This window comes from Onychomys torridus, chromosome 1 (assembly GCF_903995425.1).
Source record: "Onychomys torridus chromosome 1, mOncTor1.1, whole genome shotgun sequence".
Taxonomy (NCBI): Eukaryota; Metazoa; Chordata; class Mammalia; order Rodentia; family Cricetidae; genus Onychomys; species Onychomys torridus.
Window position 1 is genome coordinate 36384317 of NC_050443.1, and position 17463 is coordinate 36401779.

At 42.5% G+C, this 17463-nt stretch overlaps 2 protein-coding genes across 6 annotated transcripts in view; one reads left to right on the forward strand and one right to left on the reverse strand.

The window, feature by feature from the left end:
- Gas2 (growth arrest specific 2) overlaps positions 1–2908 on the forward strand; it is a 146963-nt gene extending 144055 nt beyond the window's left edge. For all 4 annotated transcript variants that reach the window (XM_036187928.1, XM_036187946.1, XM_036187937.1 and 1 more), the window contains one exon: positions 1657–2908. In XM_036187928.1, the coding sequence (XP_036043821.1) occupies positions 1657–1875 (219 nt within the window). In that variant the 3' untranslated portion in view covers positions 1876–2908. The remainder of the gene's footprint in view (positions 1–1656) is intronic.
- Positions 2909–8089: 5181 nt separating this feature from the next.
- On the reverse strand, positions 8090–17242 carry LOC118592183 (small VCP interacting protein). Of its 2 annotated transcripts, none has more exons than XM_036200987.1 (4): positions 17078–17242; positions 14928–14978; positions 14371–14481; positions 8090–10738 (listed from the first exon to the last, which is right to left on the reverse strand). In XM_036200987.1, exons 1-4 carry the CDS (start codon positions 17147–17149, stop codon positions 10724–10726), a joined length of 249 nt encoding a protein of 82 aa, XP_036056880.1. In that variant the 5' UTR covers positions 17150–17242; the 3' UTR covers positions 8090–10723. The 2 variants fall into 2 exon arrangements, with proteins under 2 accessions (XP_036056880.1, XP_036056888.1); XM_036200995.1 differs by lacking the exon at positions 17078–17242 and adding an exon at positions 16745–16967.
- Positions 17243–17463: the final 221 nt, after the last annotated feature.

The following is a 17463-nucleotide window of genomic DNA, read 5'->3' on the forward strand; positions in this document are numbered from 1 at the left end:
ACACCTTGTTTCAAATCAAAAGAGAAGCATTTCACAGTTCTAAGAAATGAAAACAAAAGCAGCTGAAAGCTATTGGCCCCTGTGTTAACAATGTCCTAATTCTTGTGGTGTCAAGTGTTCCTCAATTTCTGATGTAGAGCTATAAAAATATTTAATAGGCCATTTCTAAAAGGGAGAAATCTTTTTACAATTTTGTGGTAAGCAAGTTTAAATAGAGGCATGTGTGACGGCATCTGTTCACTATTTTTTTTAATGGCTTAGGAGCAGGAGAATGCCCAGTCAGGCTGTGGAGTCACCTCTCCTGTGATTGCCTTCAGAATGCAAAAACAAACAAACAAACAAAAAGATGGAGATCAGCAAGGAATGTAGGGTCAGATTTCCAAATGAGAAAATATATACATGCCCACCCCACCCCCAATCCTCACAATCATTCATCAACAAAGCTTTTAGAACCTGGAGAAACCTAATTGACTGCTTCAGTTGTGGTGTCCTTGACACCACTTTCCTCTGCTGAAGGCAGTCTTCCCTGACCGTGCCAGAAGAGTGAACCTAGACAAGCTGCAAGGTATTTCCTGGTCACTCAGCTGTCTGCTGTGGCTCAGATTCCCATCTACAGAGGCTGCAGAAGAGGGCAGTTTACTTCCCTCCTGTGGTCCTCACGCTTAGTAGATGATGTCCATATTTTCACTTTGCAAGCTTCTGCAGACTTGCTGTAAAAGCTCCAGGGTATGTTTATATGATGCAAGTACTCCAGGCTGAAAAGGACTTTTCACTTCTTCCCAGAGTTAAAAATTCTCTTGGGTCTGGGGATGGAGCTGAGTTTGTTGAGTTAGATAGCATACAAGATGCCCTGGGTTCAGTCCCCAGCACCATGTCCCCAGATGTGATGGCACCTTCCTGTGAGTGTAGCACTGCAGAGGTAGAGGCTGGAGCTCTGGATGGCTCCCTGGCCTGGAGGTAAGTTTTTGCTGTCTTTATTATTTTGTGGTTGTTGTTTGGGGTTTTGTAAGGTGTGTGTGTGTGTGTGTGTGTGTGTGTGTGTGTGTGTGTGTGTGTGTGTGTGTACTTATTTTTGTTTTGGTTTAGTTGATTTTAATAGGTGTATCCTGAAGTAACTGGGAAGACTAGTGTCATTGGAAAATAAATATATCACTCCTTGAAAGGCTCAATGACTTGAACATATCTCATTTTTTTCTGAGTAAGTTTTCATTTGTATTTTGCAGCAAATGTGTGTGGCTGTTAACATCATTTATTAACATTAACTCACTACCAGAGACTTCCCTGGTCTCTTAGGTTCTGGTTGAGAGGAAAATGACCAGTGGGAAGGACTGAACACTGATGTGAGTGGAGGCAGTGAGGAGTGTTGGTAGTGGTCCACTGTGTATCACAGAGAAGCTTTCATATACATCTAGTCAGAGAAATATACATGGATGCTCTGTGACACATGAAAGTTAGGTTCCAGATGTTTTCCCAAGATTCATCTGCTCATAAGGTTTCTTTCACAAGCCTTGTCCCAAGCAGACACTGTGCGCAACACGAATAAACAAGGGTCATGGAAGTAAGGCAAGCCATGCCACTTTTACTAGACCTGGGGTTGCTGTGAGGTCTGGTGCAAGCTCTCAAAACCTGACTTGCTTCACTGGTCTCTCCTTCCAGATGCTGCACAACAAACATGTGATGGTCCGCGTGGGAGGAGGCTGGGAGACCTTTGGAGGCTATCTGCTCAAGCACGACCCCTGCCGCATGCTGCAGATCTCCCGTGTGGATGGCAAGACTTCCCCTGTCCAGAGCAAATCCCCAACCCTGAAGGACATGAATCCAGATAATTACCTGGTGGTCTCTGCCAGCTACAAGGCTAAGAAGGAGATTAAATGAAACTGGTCCCTGAAAGGGGACCCATGCAATGGCCTGCGTCCATTCTACAGTGTAGCCAATGTAGTTCACATGCTCTGAGAGCCATACACATCATTCAGCAGGAAAAGTCTCAAAAGGTAGCACTATTTATTTTTTAATGCATCTGTAGAACTTTGCCTAAGGAAAAAATTCTAAACCCAGAACAAAATCAGACAAATTGTAAGCACGTCGTTATTTCTCAATATGTGCACATAGTATTTAGAACAAACCTTATTAGGAACTCAGTTCTAGGTACAGCCATTGGAGATGAACATGCCTACGAGACTGTATTTAGCATATATGGATAGGCCAACAGAAAGTGCCTGCTGTATGTCTATGAGCTAAAGCACCCCAGATACTTTTATAATGGGATTTTATAGCTATTTTTTACAAGATGACAATGTGATAATGTGCTACAAAAGTTGTCCAACAGAACTATACAGTACAATCTTCACAGCCATAATACTTAACTGGAAAGGCCACTTCAGAGATGTTTACATTCACTTGGAAGATTGCCTTAAAGCTCATCTCTGATCCCCAACCAAACCAACCTCTGGGGTACTTTGGATGTTGCCTGTGCAGCCCCTTAGGAATAGCAGGTACCTTTCACACACCAACACACACACACACAGGAGCTATGTTTAAGATCACTTAGTGAAATTCACATGTATAAGCTGGCATACATTCACATGTTGCTGTGTAGACCGCACAGTCAAATGTTCATCAGCTTTGTGATTTTGTTTATTTCAAGCATTTTCTTATTAAAATATATCTTAGTTAGTCCTATTCTGCTATGCTGTCTCTTGAAGTAAATTCACTGTAGTGAATGATCTTACAGACTTGTATACCCAGGACAGGGCTGTTTTGTACCAATGAACAGCAAGATATTGTCCACACTGATTTAAGAATTAAAAATGAAAAATAAAAAAAAACACACACACATTATCTGTCTCTGTATCAGTGCTTCAACCTAAAATAAAGTTAATCTTCAAACTACTAATTTCCTAGCAAATAAAAGGAGTTTCAAGTTATAGCTGTGTAGAATATCTTTACACAGGGAAGGGGAATGAGGTGCTGTTTATTCTTGGTAGCAAAGAGTGTGGACTTGACCATGGGAAGGACCTTAAGTGTCTGTGGTAGTTTGAATGTAATTGGCCTCTATAAACCCAAAGGGCATAGCACTATGAGGAGGTGTGGCCTTGTAGAGTAAGTGTGGTTTTGTTGGAGGAAGTGTATCACTGTGGAGGCCAACTTGGAGGTCTCATATATGCTCAAGATACCACCCAGTGTCTCAGACCACTTCCTGTTGCAAGCAAGACATAGCATGCTCAGCTATCTCTCCAGCATCATGTCTGCCAGCATGCTGCCATGTCCCACCATGATGATAGTGGACTGAACCTCTGAACTACAAGCAAGCTATTCCATTTAGATGTTCTCCTTTATAAGAGCTGCATGGGCTGGGGAGAGATTCCTCCCACCCCACCCCCACCCCCTGCCACCCATCAATGCGTGGGGCAGATGGGAGAGCTGGCCCTGTGGTCATAAGAGTTGGAGAGCTGTTCCTGACTCCCACCAGCTACAACACTTGGGAGAGCTTCCCCTGTACCATGCAGAGCAGCACAGTTAGAGCCAACCCTGTTAGCACAGGTGTGGGTGAGCCAGCCCTGAAGTCATAAGCAAGGGAGAGCTGTCACCATCACCCATCTCTCCTGTGGTGGCATGGGTGGGGGAGAGTTGCCCTATCAGTGCCTGAAGCAGGTGTGAGGACTGGTCCTGAGGTCACAAGAGCAGGAGAGTTGTCCCTGCCCTCCACCAGTTGAGAGCAGACCCTGCACCTCACCTGGGTAACACAATCAAGCTAACCTTGTTGACAGAGGAGTGGGTGAGCCAGCCCCAAAGTTATAAGCATGAGAAAGCTGTCTCTGCTACTCTTCTGTCTTATGGTGATGTAGGGGTGGAGGGTAAGAGATGTTCCTCTTTACCCCTCACCTCTTACCACCAGCAACAGATGAGAGAGCTGACCCTCCCCCTTAACAGCTACAGCACTCAGGAAAGCAGGCCCTGCCACTCACCTAGGCAGTACAGCAGAGCTGCCGAGATGTTGGAGGTGAAGATAACCCAGCTCCAATGTTATGAGCAAAGGAGAGTTGTCCCCATTACTCATCTGACATGTGGTAGCATGGACAGAGGAGAGATGCCCTCCCCCAACACCTCCTGCCCATCAACACCTGAGACAGGTGGAGGAGCTGCCCTGGGGTTATAAGAGTGGGAAAGCTATCCCTACCCCTCATCAGCTGCAACACTCGGGGGAGTGGTCCCTGGACCAACACAATACAGCTGGCCCTAATGGTGTAGGTGTGGGAGAGCCAATCCTGAAAGTGTGAAAAAGAACTAGCCCCACCTCTCACTCATTGCTGCAAGAGGTGGATTAGCCTGGACAAATGCTGGAGAGCTCACCTGGTGGTGAGGACAGGGGAGAACTGGTGGGCTGACCAATCAGTTATGAGTTGGCCCACCTCAACATCTACCCCATCTATGACCTGCTGGAGCATGTCATAGCTTCAGGACCTGACCTGAAGACCCTAAGCTGCAGATCTCCACAACACAGGGCAACCACAGGATACACAGGAAGAGCCCTAGTGAGGACCCATCCCTGATAGTGTAGTAGAAACCAGAGGCCTTGAATCAGACCAATGACTCTTTGCAACGAACACTTGCAAGTAAAGATATATGGACAAAGGGCTTTCCTTTGTGACTCACTGTGTCACAATGCAGCTTCCATGACAAGATTTTTTATTTTTTCCCTTTTTTTCCTCTTAAATTTTGTTTTATTTTGGGGGAGGAGGGGTGTATGACAGGCATATGGGAAAATGGAAGGAATCAAGATAAATGATGTAAAAGAATAAATATATAAAATAAATAAAAAGAAATTTAAAAAATAGTTGCTCTGATCATGGTATCTTCACAGCAATGGAAACCCTAAGACAGTGTCACCATGAAAATTTTTTATTTTATTTATTATTTAATTTGGGGGTGGGGTGGGTTGAGACAGGGTTTCTCTGTGTAACATCTCTGACTGTCCTGGAACTCACTTTGTAAACCAGGCTGGCCTCAAACTCAGAGATCTGCCTGCCTCTGCTTTCCAAGTGCTGGGATTAAAGGCGTGGACCACAACTGCCTGGCTGAATTTTGTTTTTCAATGGTAGATTTAACTCATTATTTCACTGTTTTTCCATAAGAAAAATTTATCTTCCTTTTTCCAAAATTTCACTGAGGAAGCATGTGTATGTCATGGGACCAACTTAGTCAAACCAGCCTGTTTATGGGAAAATTTTTAGCAGGCATGGTGTAGGCTAGTGGTGCTGGGAAGTGCCATGTATGGGTCTAGAAAAGCATATTAATGCAAAACTAAAAATAAATAAAACCTACAGCTTTTGTGCCAGGTAAAATGATCTTGGTATAATAAATAACTCTAGCGTCTTTTCAAACTTACAACACTTAGTAATTTAATGTTTACTTCATCAATTAAAATTAATATTAATTAAAGTTCTTCATTGTCATTGGCAATCTTTCCTTCAAAACTTTCTCCTATGTGTAAATTTTTCTTTTAAAAATGAAAATTTGCTTAGGAATAAGTGTACCTTAACAAAAAAGAATATGAATCCCACTACAGTAGGAGTTATCATTTGGTAATTCTGTTGTCAGAAGCAACATGAACTTGCTCAATTAAAGTCAAAATGTCCTCAAAGCTGTGTTTCTTTCTGCAGACTTCAGGAGAGAATCTGTTTCTTGCCTTTTCTACTTTCCAGAGGCAACCTGCAATCTTTGGCTTATGGTCAGAAACATGGCATGGCATTACTCAGACCCTTCTTCTCTCTTTACATCTCTTCTTTTGGCCAGTGGTTGGAAAAGTCTTCAGTTCTTAAGACTGTGATTATTATATCAACTCTCCCAGGTTAACCTTTTAAAATACCTTAATAAGTCAAAACGACTCTGAGTACTAAGGTTAGGACATGACCATACTTGGAGAACCTAGGAGATTATTAGATTTATAGAATATCCACTGTGGTCTTTCAAGTATGTCTAAGAACATGTTCAAAACTGACATTGACTAGCTGCTAGTTAATCCATACCAAGGGTGGTATGGAAAAATAGGATTGTACCCATAAGGACATGACCAAATACATATGGCACTTACAAGAATGTGAAGACTCAAGAGGTCTGCCATCAATTTCTCAGCTAGGATAACATCCAAGAAAAGATAGGAAAGGGAAAAAGGATTAAAAATCCAAATATTCCTATAATCCTAGAGAAAGCAGTACTCAAGCAAGCAAGTGGAGTCAAGGCCATAGCCAGCCTTCAAGAGAGCCACAGAAATAGGGAGGGTGGCAGACCTGTATAGCCCCTGCAGGTCAGATGACAAAGGGACCTGAGTAATTGGCAACTGAGAATGAACGATGTCAGGTGTTCATTCTTACCATCAACAAGTCTGCTGTGGAATTCTTTGCTGTCTTCGTTGACTCTTGCTTTATGGTTGGCCAAAAGAATAGGCACAGGGTAAATGAGTAGGAATGTCTACCCATCGATGTAACTCGAAGGCAGGAATACTATAAGAAAACTTTCCTAAGTTGTAATGCTCACTTCATAAGTTGTCAGAGTGTCACTAGGAAGACAATTTCTAGTTCTTCCCTAAAATTCAAACCCAAGCCAAAGGCCACATCACAAAAGCAGCCATGCTCTCCAGGACTTCACATGACACACTCAAGCCAAGCAGTCTGTGTGTTTTCAGTTCTTGAACCATGCTGGTCAAGTTTGGCGCAATATTTGCAAAATAAACCATAAAGGGAAGAAGAGTGTGGTAAAAGGCCACATTGAAGAACTGAGGGTTGATGACACAAACTTCTGCCACAAAAACAAAGCTGCTTCCCAAAGCCTGCTATACACACTTTTTCAGGCTTTCATAGGTAGGTTGTTGTTGGTGGTGCTGTTTTTTCTTTTATGTTTTGATTGGTTGGTCTCAAAAAAAAAAAAAAATCAATGTAGCTGGGCAGTGGTGGCACACGCCTGTAATCCCAGCACTCAGGAAGCAGAGGCAGGTGGATCTCTGTGAGTTCAAGGCCAGCCTGGGCTACAAAGCGAGTTCCAGGACAAGCTCCAAAGCTACAGAGAAACCCTGTCTCGAAAAAACAAAAACAAAAACAAAAATCAATGTATAGGGCTCATAACAATATCTGAATACAGTGTGTGTGTGTGTGTGTGTGTGTGTGTGTGTGTGTGTGTGTAAGCATACGTGTGTACACGTAGTTTATAAGGGAATATGAGATGTTTACCTAGAAAAGAAATTAAGGAGGCTGGGTGGTGGTGGCACACACCTTTAATCCCAGCACTCAGGAGGCAGAGTCAGGCAGATCTCTGTGAGTTCAAGGCCAGCCTGGGCTACAGAGCAAAATCCAGGATAGACACCCAAACTACAAAACTACACAGAGAAACCCTGTCTTGTAAAACAAAAAACAAAAAAGAAGAAGTAGTTAAGGAAATAGATGATGATTAACAAAATCCACAAAATGTTCAGCTGTAAATAGGGTATCTCTTCCACACTGCCCCCCATGGCTCATGGGTCACCATTAGAGAGGGGTGGAGCAATTGTGAGAATCAGAGGTGGTGTTGAGGACAAGGAAGCTTTTCTGCACAGAGCAGGGAAGTTGCACGTCTGAGCAAGACCTGTGCAAGCTCAAGCCAGAGCACAATCCAAGCACTGTGTGGGAGGCGAGCATGGTGTGAGGTGAGCATGGTGTGTGTAAGGCTAACACAGTGTGTGAGGTTTGCATGGTGTGGGAGGCTAACATGGTGTGGGAGGCGAGCACGGCGTGGGAGGTGAGCACAAAGTCCCACCCAGCTAATGGCATTTGAGAGATGTTGGGCAAGGAAGAGTCAGTTTTAAAAGAGTAACTTGGTAGGTCAACCATGACTTGCCCCACAACCAAGATTATTGGGGTAGCACAAACTGGACACCACAGTTAGAAAAGAAAAAATGGAGGATATAAAGTTGGGTGGGTAGGGAGATGAGGGTGGATCTCAGGGGACATGGGTGAATATATCAAAATACATTGTGTGAAATTCTCAAAGAATTAATACAATTTTTTTTTTTTTTTTAAATATCCCTTTTCTCTCAAAACAAGAGGCAGGCACATCCACCTAACTCTTGCCAATCTGTTAAATTATACTTTATTCAAAATTGACAAGTTATACTTTCATCTTCCAAGGACACAGTATAATTGTTATCAGTGAAAATAAGTCAAATTTTTGTATAAAGAATAAATTCAAATTCCATATCAATTTCCCAGGATTCTGGAAATGATGCACAGAGCCTTTTTACAATGACTTTTATCTAAAAAGGCAATGATAGTAACAATATAATAACATTTCTTCTTTACAGGATGAGGAAAGAAACATACCCCTCCAGACAGTCATTAGTTTTCTTTCCATTATTAATGCAAGAGACACAGAAGAGTCTCTAACTGCAAAGACAACTCCTAGTGTGTTTAAGATGTAGTAAAGACCTTTAAGTAAAGAGATGTCCAGAGAGGACTTTTATATAGAAAGCTGTAGATTCATATACTCAAAGACAATGCAGAATATATAACATGTAGGCTCATAATATATTAGAAAACTAATAAATCACATTCTGGATATAATCATAACACAAACTGGATAAAAGAGCCACTTACAGATGTCTCCAAAACATGCAATGTGTCACAGAGATGTTCTATAATGATATATGTAACTCTTTTATCATCAGCGGTATCAGTTTCAGAATTAGAATAAGGACTGTGGCTTGTATACATTGGTTACCTTTCTCCATCTGACTGTTTCTTTTGTTTTAGTAATTTGGTTATAACATTTGGAAGATATATTCAACACTATAATGTTTTGTTATTTAATCTGTAAATTATAAAAATCTTGCCTCTATACCACTATCCATAGCCTAAGCAAAATATTTACATGTTTATATGATTTTAATAGCCATTTTTTAGTTTCTTATCAAGCATCCTTTTTCCTCTTTTTAATCATATTCATGAAATTCAAGTCACAATTTAGTACCTATGGCATGTGTAGCTTTTGGAAAGGCTGAGCACATCATCATATCTATGGAGCAGGCCATAGCCATGCACATGGCCTTGGGAAGGCAGACGCAGCCCACAGTTGGTAAAAAGCAGTGTATCCCACTTATCCCAAGAAAGCAATACACCTGTATGTCATGTGTGCCTCTAGAGTAGGTAAGTATGCCAGTTAGTTATAAATGCAGTACTACCTCTAGAAAGCAAGCCTTCTCTTTGCAAAACCCAAGTTCTAATTCTTGAAGATAAAGTGAAGAGAATGTGATGTCTGTGCTAAAAGAAGGCTTCTAATAACGAAGGATGGTGTGTGCTGCATCTCTCCCCATTCAGCTATGTTATAAATACTAATATCAAAATACACTAAAATAATTTCTAAAATTCAATTTATGGATTTCACTATCCTTTATGAAGGAACATATCACTAATATATAAATGAAGAAAACTGAGCTGATAGAATTATATGTCTTGCCTAGATAGTCACAAAATATTTTGAACAATAGAAAAGTACTTCTTCAGGCATCATGAGGCCTATATTATAGTTTCAATTCTTTAAAAAGAACATGCTCAACACACTGTCCAACACCTTGTCAGAGGGACAGGTGAGCTGGTGGCTCAGTTTCCTTTTGTTGCCTGACCTGGCCTAACTCATTCAGATTCCTGACTGGCATTTAGAATAAATTTTAAGGTAGGGAATCTGGTGTTGGCATTGTAAACCACAGAAGCAGCAGCCTTGCATCTTCAATTATTGTGTAGTAAGAAGAAAACAAGCCACAATGTCATAAATCAAGTCTAATGAACAGAGTTCTTCAGACCTCTTGTCTATCACATCAAATTGTCTCCTGATCCTGGCACACCTGAAGACAACCTTCCCAAGTACAGAACTTATGCATCTCTCTTTCATACTTTCATTGGCAATGTCATGTCTACATACATCTTACAATTATTCTTTAAAAGTACAAAAGATAAAAATGCTCATAGAACTTTAACAAATATATTATCACTCATCACCAACCTGCTTCTCAGTTGTCCTCATTCAGCCACTGCACAGATGCTCATGCTTCTGGTAGGACACATCAGAAGGTCTCCACACTGTGATGTACTACTGATATGTAACTTCAAGTTACTATGATATGCCATAAGTATAGAAAATAAATTAGCAGAAAGTCAACATTTGCCTACAAATATTAATTTCTTAGTGGGTTATAAAAATAAAGAATTCCTTCACCTAAAGTCCTTCAAATGCATCTTTAGAATTTTCCCTGATGATCAGCTTAAAGGCACTAAGTCCGGAAGTTGAAGCCAGTCTTCCAAACAGTGAAACAGAAACATACAGAAGGCTGTGCCCCATGGCCCTAAGTAGCAAGGTAACTTATACAGCAAATCCAACATTGAAGATATGTGTGGGACCAGAGCACAGCATGCATATATACCTTTTGGAGCCATATTTTAACTACAAAAAAAAATGGAAAGTTTCTTTTGGCAGAAGAGAAAATAAATATAGGGAAAGTGAAATTCAACGAAAAGATGAGTCATTCAGTAAGTTTGGAAATCAAAAATTTTACCAAAATTTTTAGCATAGTTTTCGCACTGCTCTCAAGGGCACTAACAATACAAAGTCTGACTCTTCATCAATGTGAAAAAGAGAGATTCAGCTGAAATCCATCCGACTGCAGATGCTGTAGCTGCAGGACTCTCCTGCAGTATGAGATGCTTCATGATACTGTCCACTAGAGAAAGTAAAACCACACAGGCATCAGAAAACTTTGACTTAGATTCTATAATGATATTCTAACGAACAAACAAAAAGAAAATGTTGTGACAAAATGATTTTTTTTTGCAAGTAGCCATGAATAATACAATTTTATATTACACACAAAAATCTGAACAGGAGGGCAGCTTAAAATACAGGCAAGATAGTGTTTTGGAGTGGATAAAAGGGCCACCTTGGAAGGACCCATTTCTCTCAGATGGATACACCTGGTCTCTGCCTGACGCTCCCCCATGAGCAGCCAGAGTCTGTGTGGGAATGTTAATATACTGGAGTGGAGGTAGGATCTGGACAGAAGAGCCAGTACCCTGGGTCTCCTTTAATGCTGAGACTACATGTGTCATGTTGTCCCCAAGAAACAGGGCCCAGAGTGGGCTGCTTTGCAATGGGCAGATGCCATTGTCCTGACCCAGAAGTTATCCCCAGGCTTCTGTTGTCCCAGGAAGCTTGCCCCTGCGTAATAAATGGAGGCTGTCTACCTGGTCATACATGTGAGTGGCTGGCTGTTCACCAGACTCAGAAGCTGGCAAACACTGGAACTGCTTCATTAGCTACATCCCAAACACTCAGCCCAGTGATAGGGAGAACAGCATCAGGAAGGCCAAAAATGAAAACCCAGAGCAAAAAAGAATCCTCTTCTTGAGCCAGGACCCAAGAAAGAGGAGTTTTTTAAATAATTTTGTGTTAAGATCTTTCCCTTTCTTGAGTGAGAAAATAGTCTATGTGTCAGTTTGTTTAGCCAAGTCTATAAAATCTGTGAGAATAAGGTCTAGAAAACCCTTCAAGTAAGGACAATCAATATTCACAGTTGTCTAAGTATTACTTTCAAGCTGTGTCCAAGAAATTTTAGTGCCAGAGATGTTTTTTACTACTCTTCCAATACATTTGAAAAATTAACATTGATAGGAGTTAACTTGCATTTCTTTATTACATGACTTCTTTGAGGCCTAAATATAGTGTCTTGTAGTCTGCAAAAGAAAAGTACAGGCTGGAGAGAAAGCTCGGTGGTATAGAGCATACACTGCTCTCCTAGAGGATCCAAGTTCAATCCCCAGCACCCATACTGGGTGGTTCACAACCACCGGTAACTCCAGCTCCAGGGGATCCAATGCCTCTGGCCTCTGAGGGCACCTGCACTCAACTGGACATACCCCCCATATATAGTTAAAAATAATAAAAATTAGCCTTTCAAAAGTGATGTGGAACATCCTACAATATGTCTGGGATATATTCTGTACTATCAAAGGTTTTTAAACATATGTCTCTATTTAAAACTTTCTCAAGACTAGTGTTAATACAGCATTGGAAAATCTCACTCTGGCTTTAAATTGAAATTACAATGGGAAGTTAAACATCTCTGTGTACTACGCTACCCTCAGTGATAATTCAAATGAACAGCCACAGCCCTGGCAGAGACCTCAAGACTGTACTTTGGCTACTCGTTACCATGTCCACTATGAATCTGGTGGGGTTGTAGCCCCTAGCATGGGTGTTGACCCTGGCATGGGCGTCACAGGGCTTCTTCAGGTAAGGCCCTTTCTGTAAGACTGTGAACACTATCCATGCCACCTCAGGGGACAGATAAATGATGGATATATGATGATGGGGAGGAGCCATTTTCTTCATGACAAGAATCTTCCCAGTCTATAGGGTCCTCCAGGCTATGCATAGACCAAGACAATACTGGAGGACTCAGCCAAGAGGCCTGAGCCACTGCCTATGGTTTGCTTCTCCTCTTGTTATTCCCAGGCTCCCCCCACATTCCCTTCGAACTTCTGGCTTTGAGTGCTAGTCAGGTGGCTACAGGCACAGGGACACATTCCCTGAAGCTGCTGATTAAGAGTGGCCAGGACTACCACACAGTGGGCCGCCGCAGAGCATGGGGATGGGTCGTTCCTCTTAAGACAACCCTGCAGCTACTCTGCAGCTTGATGCTCACTCACAACTAGGGAAATCAGACAGATTTTGTAAAAGAAACAGCACAAAAGGAGAAAGGGTAACCATGGAAATGTTTTTGGTTCTGAGCTCTTTAGAGAAGCCTAAGTAACATGAGGCCCAGAAGTAACACGAAGCCTAGTATCTTTCCAATCTGCAAGCCTCAGAGTGAGGAACTGCAGATTTAATGAAGAAAGCCTGATTCACAGACTTGAAGAGCAAATGGTAGGCTTACTAGGCTATACCATGTGAAATAAACGTTTTCTAAATTCTAACTGCATGAATGATGGCTAGCTCAAGCAAGCTTAGTGCCTAACACTCTAGTGGATCTCCACATCACTTCTTCTAGTGCTGATTTACTTTTTATCGTCCTTGGTTTTGAGAACACTATTTGACTTAAGGTCAGTGGCAGCTTTTATCTTAGTAGGAAAAAGGAAGAACATTTTTTTTTATAATGATTTGATCTCATTATCTATCAAAATTACACTAGATGTACTACTATCTTCTTTTCAAATCTAGAAAATGACATCCATAAACATGGCCACATGACATAGCTAAATACTGAACTCAATTATTTTATAAATTATTAAAAGTAGGCCATAAGGAAAAGCTGTTTTCACTTAATTCAGTAATTGAAACTAAGAAAGCAACTTGTGGTAGACAGCAGGGGTAACTGTTATTAAGAGGCATTCCTGAGCCTGAATCCACTCTGCTTAGGGTGGTCCTAGCCTCCTTCCCGACAGTTCTGACCATGCAGACATAGATGCTTGAGAGCATGTATATGTGCGGTTCTGAGACAAATCCAAATGAAATTTCAGAGTAATTACCCAAAAAGCTGAAAGCAATTAAGGGCACTATGCTTTTCACAATTATCCGGACGCTAAAGGTAGTGTTCCTGTGAAATGCATCTGTAAAATCACAGTATCTGAACTGCTGTTTTCCTGGGCAGCAACACGTACCGTAAAACCTTGCAGTCTCCAGCTGAAGGACCTCCATCACATAGCCTCTCCACCAAAGACACAACCAGGGTAGATTCAGAAACACAGACATTGGGAGGAATATGTGCCATTCTACTGCACACACCATAGTCCAAATTCATATTTGCACAATTAAGATAATTAGCATCAACAGAGGGATCAAAGGCTCCTAAAGCCTGGGTGAACTCAAACGAAGGTGCAGGCAGGGGGATCAAGTGTTCAAGGCCATCCTTGGCTATATTGTGAGTTTGAAGCTAGTTTGGGCTATAGGAGACCATGTCTCAAAAACCAAATAAGCACAAAACCAAAGATCCTAAACCCTGGAGAAAGGGCATTTAAGCTACACATCAGAAGTTTCAGAAGAACCAAATTTCATGATTTATGTACAAGTAGACATTTGACACTTCTGCCAAAATGACAAGGTTTGGTGGAGTTTTACATTTTCAATATTGTTCTATATTGCTTGGGTATTTTTTTTTTTTTTTTGACACATTGATGATAAGCATTACATATAAAACCTAAGATACTATGCTTAGAAGGAAAATATGAAGGAAATCTATTATCTTCCAATATTAAAACAAATTGACACTTCCTCTCATCTCGGCCTTGTGTGTTTTCAAGTTACTTGGGGTCACTCTCAAGTGCAATTCCAGGGGAGTTAGTGCCTTGGGCCACTCACCCTAAGTCCACCTGCTGGTGGCCCCGGTGTGTCCATCTGCTTCTCTAGCTGTTCTTTCTTCTTCCTCTTTGCCTCCACCGACTGAATATCCAAAATCCCTCGAGATGCGGCCTTTAAGAAATTCAACAAAGGGAGATTCCAGGAAAAACCAAAAGTATCTGGACCCAAAGGTGCTTGTTTTGCTTTTGCGCTTTTCCTTTAGGGGTGGGAAGTCGCTTTGGTTTGGGTAACAGCGTGTTTACGCTACAACAGCCTTGCATAAAACACAGTCATTTTTCAACCACACAGAATTCCTCCTGAAATCTCGTTCGTTCACACTCATCAGCATGGCGGGTTTAGCCTGAGGGAAAAACACTATCACAGGACAGGCTCGCATGCCAGTCATCTGGGGCTGCTTTCATGGTAAATGAGGTGAGTGCATGCAGGGCGTGGATACTTGGACAGCATTTCGAGAATAAAACCGTGAATGTCATCGAGCACTTTCCAGCACAGGAACAGGACAGACTGTAGGAAGTGAAATAAATCACTTATCAAACAGCGAACTACTCGGCTCTCACCTCTTTCTGTCTTCTTTCTGCTGCCTCTGCCAGCTTTGCTCTTTTCTCTTCCTATAAAAAAAAAAAAAAAAAAGTATAACATGTTTCAAGAGAAAAACCAAACATCATAGACCCCTCACTCACCTTTACTTTAAAGGCCACAAAAATAAATAATAATGTGTACATTGAAACAGTTTGTAAAAACTTAATATGGGTGGAAAAGCCTCACAAAGAAAGTCACTGTAAGAGTCCACTAGAGTGTTCTGGAACTATCCTCCTAGATGCTAGCTAGCTAGTTATGTGAGGGACTGTAGTAGGATAGCTGGAGCCCAGTTCAGGGCTAGCCTGAGCAACACGGCAAGAACAGAACCTTCACCCAAACAAAATAAAACAAAATAATCATGAATTCTATCAATATTACAATGTTAAATATTTGACTTTCTGAATTTCATTCTCTAGACCAACATACCAAATTAGCACAAGTGGAAATCAATATAAGTTGGCCTATAGAATATTTACTTCTTATAAAAATGGACAATTTTTTTTAATGATGTTTAAACCACAAGGATTGAAACATAATTTGGGTGTTAGTTAAAAAGGAGGATGAAGCAGGCTGGAGTTTTGCTGAAACATTTAGAACCAATGGGCTGATCTCACTGTGTTGGATGGGGGAGAGATACAGCCTAAACCTCAGGGGTCACTTGTCCCACCTCTGGAAACACCACACTTTATTTTCTATGCCCTTTACTTCTTAATTATAAAGTCTTCAAATACACTGAGACTTGAGATGAGTAGCATTCTCTTGGGGTGTGATTTTAACCATCTCTTCTCCATAAGAAGTACACACATCCATCCATCCCAACAATCACCACCATCTTTTCCAGGCACTAAGAACACAGCAGTGAAATACAGACATCCATGCACACAAAGCCTGAGTTCTGTAAACAAATACACATATGAGTGTCTGAAGAAGTAACTACTCAGGAAGAGATATGATCATGGTGGGTAAGGAATATCAGGGAGGCTGCTGGACTACAGCATGTTTATTTAGGTGGTCAGGGAAGTCTTAGGTGCTGAGTGAAATACACCAGTGGGCCCTGTGGTTAAGGGAAGAGGATGGTGCTGGGGACAGACGGCTTAACAAATGCTGGCAGAATGATATTTTTCTCATGAGCTAAACAAAATTAGCATTTAAAATCAACAACAGCCACAAAGGAAAGCTGAACTATCCCACATCGACTAAACAGTCACTTTAGTATCTATAACCTAGTGGTGTAAGGAATATAAATCCCTCATCGCTGCAACTAATTTTTAGCTACATCAAGAACCCAAGAACCGATGTAGAGACAAAAATTAGATCGTTATGTTATCAAATACAGGTAAAAATATTAACACAAACATACTATTAGAGCATAACATAAAGCTTGTTTATATTCGAATTTCAAAGAAATAATGACTGCCTCCACAGAAATACACCCCAAATACAGCACAACTGGAAACGTCTACACCTAAAACGTATTGCTTGTTTATGTGTGATTCAAAGCTCGTCAGGCCCCAGCTGTTACAAACTGAGTAAAACAAAGACTGGAGTTAATAAAATAGCCATTCAATGGCACGGGGAGCGGCGCGTCCAGGACCTTCTCTGTACAGCTGGTACAGACACGAGATGATGCACATGTCTAGAGTGGCCCCCGGGGACAGGCCAGCCCCCACCTGTCCCTTCCAAGGCGGGTACTCAGAACAGCCTCGGAGAGTGACCAGTGGCCAGGCAGGTGCACCTTCCTCCCGGCTGCACAACGGCCGTCGCGAGCTGGAACAAGGCGAGGTTGGCTACTCACCGGGCTCGGGGATGGCGGTGCGGACTCCGCGGGGCACGGGAAACACAGCCCCATGGGGACGCTGGCACCCCCGGCCTGGTTCGGAGATCTTCACAGGGCGCTAGCGCAGGCCCCTCCCAGCGAAAAGCCCCGCCCCCACCTGACCCGAGGCAAAGCCCCGCCCTGCGACAAGATCAGCTTGGCAGCAAGACCGGTCCCGACCTTAGGGTCAAGATCTACCAGGCGGCAAGCACCCCCAAAAGCTCCGCCCAACTTTTAGCCCCACCCCTGTCCGGCCTATGGCAAACCCCGCCCTAGCCAACATAGCAACAAGCCCCGCCCCTCCAGGCTTACCGCAAGCTCCGCCTCCAATGAGAACCTGCTACACCTGACCCGGCGGCAATCCCCATTCATCCAGCTCAGCATCAAGCCCCGCCTCTGTATTAATTCCCACCCACTAGGGCCTAACAGCAACAGAAAACGTGGACTTCTCTTTGGCCCCTGAAACCCAGCTATGGCAAAGCTCCAGCCATTTGCGTCAAGCCCCGCCCCCAGTGCGGTCGCCACCGTTAGGCTCCGCCCCTCCAGTAGTGCTCCACCTGACCCACATAGCTGTCTGTCAGCCCCTCCAAGTGAAAACGCCCCACTCCCACTCTCCCACCCTTGGCTCTCGAGGCTCCACCTTCCTGGCGGGGCTGATTTCTCACCCTCTGCGGCTGTGCGGAGCCCAGCTCTGTGCA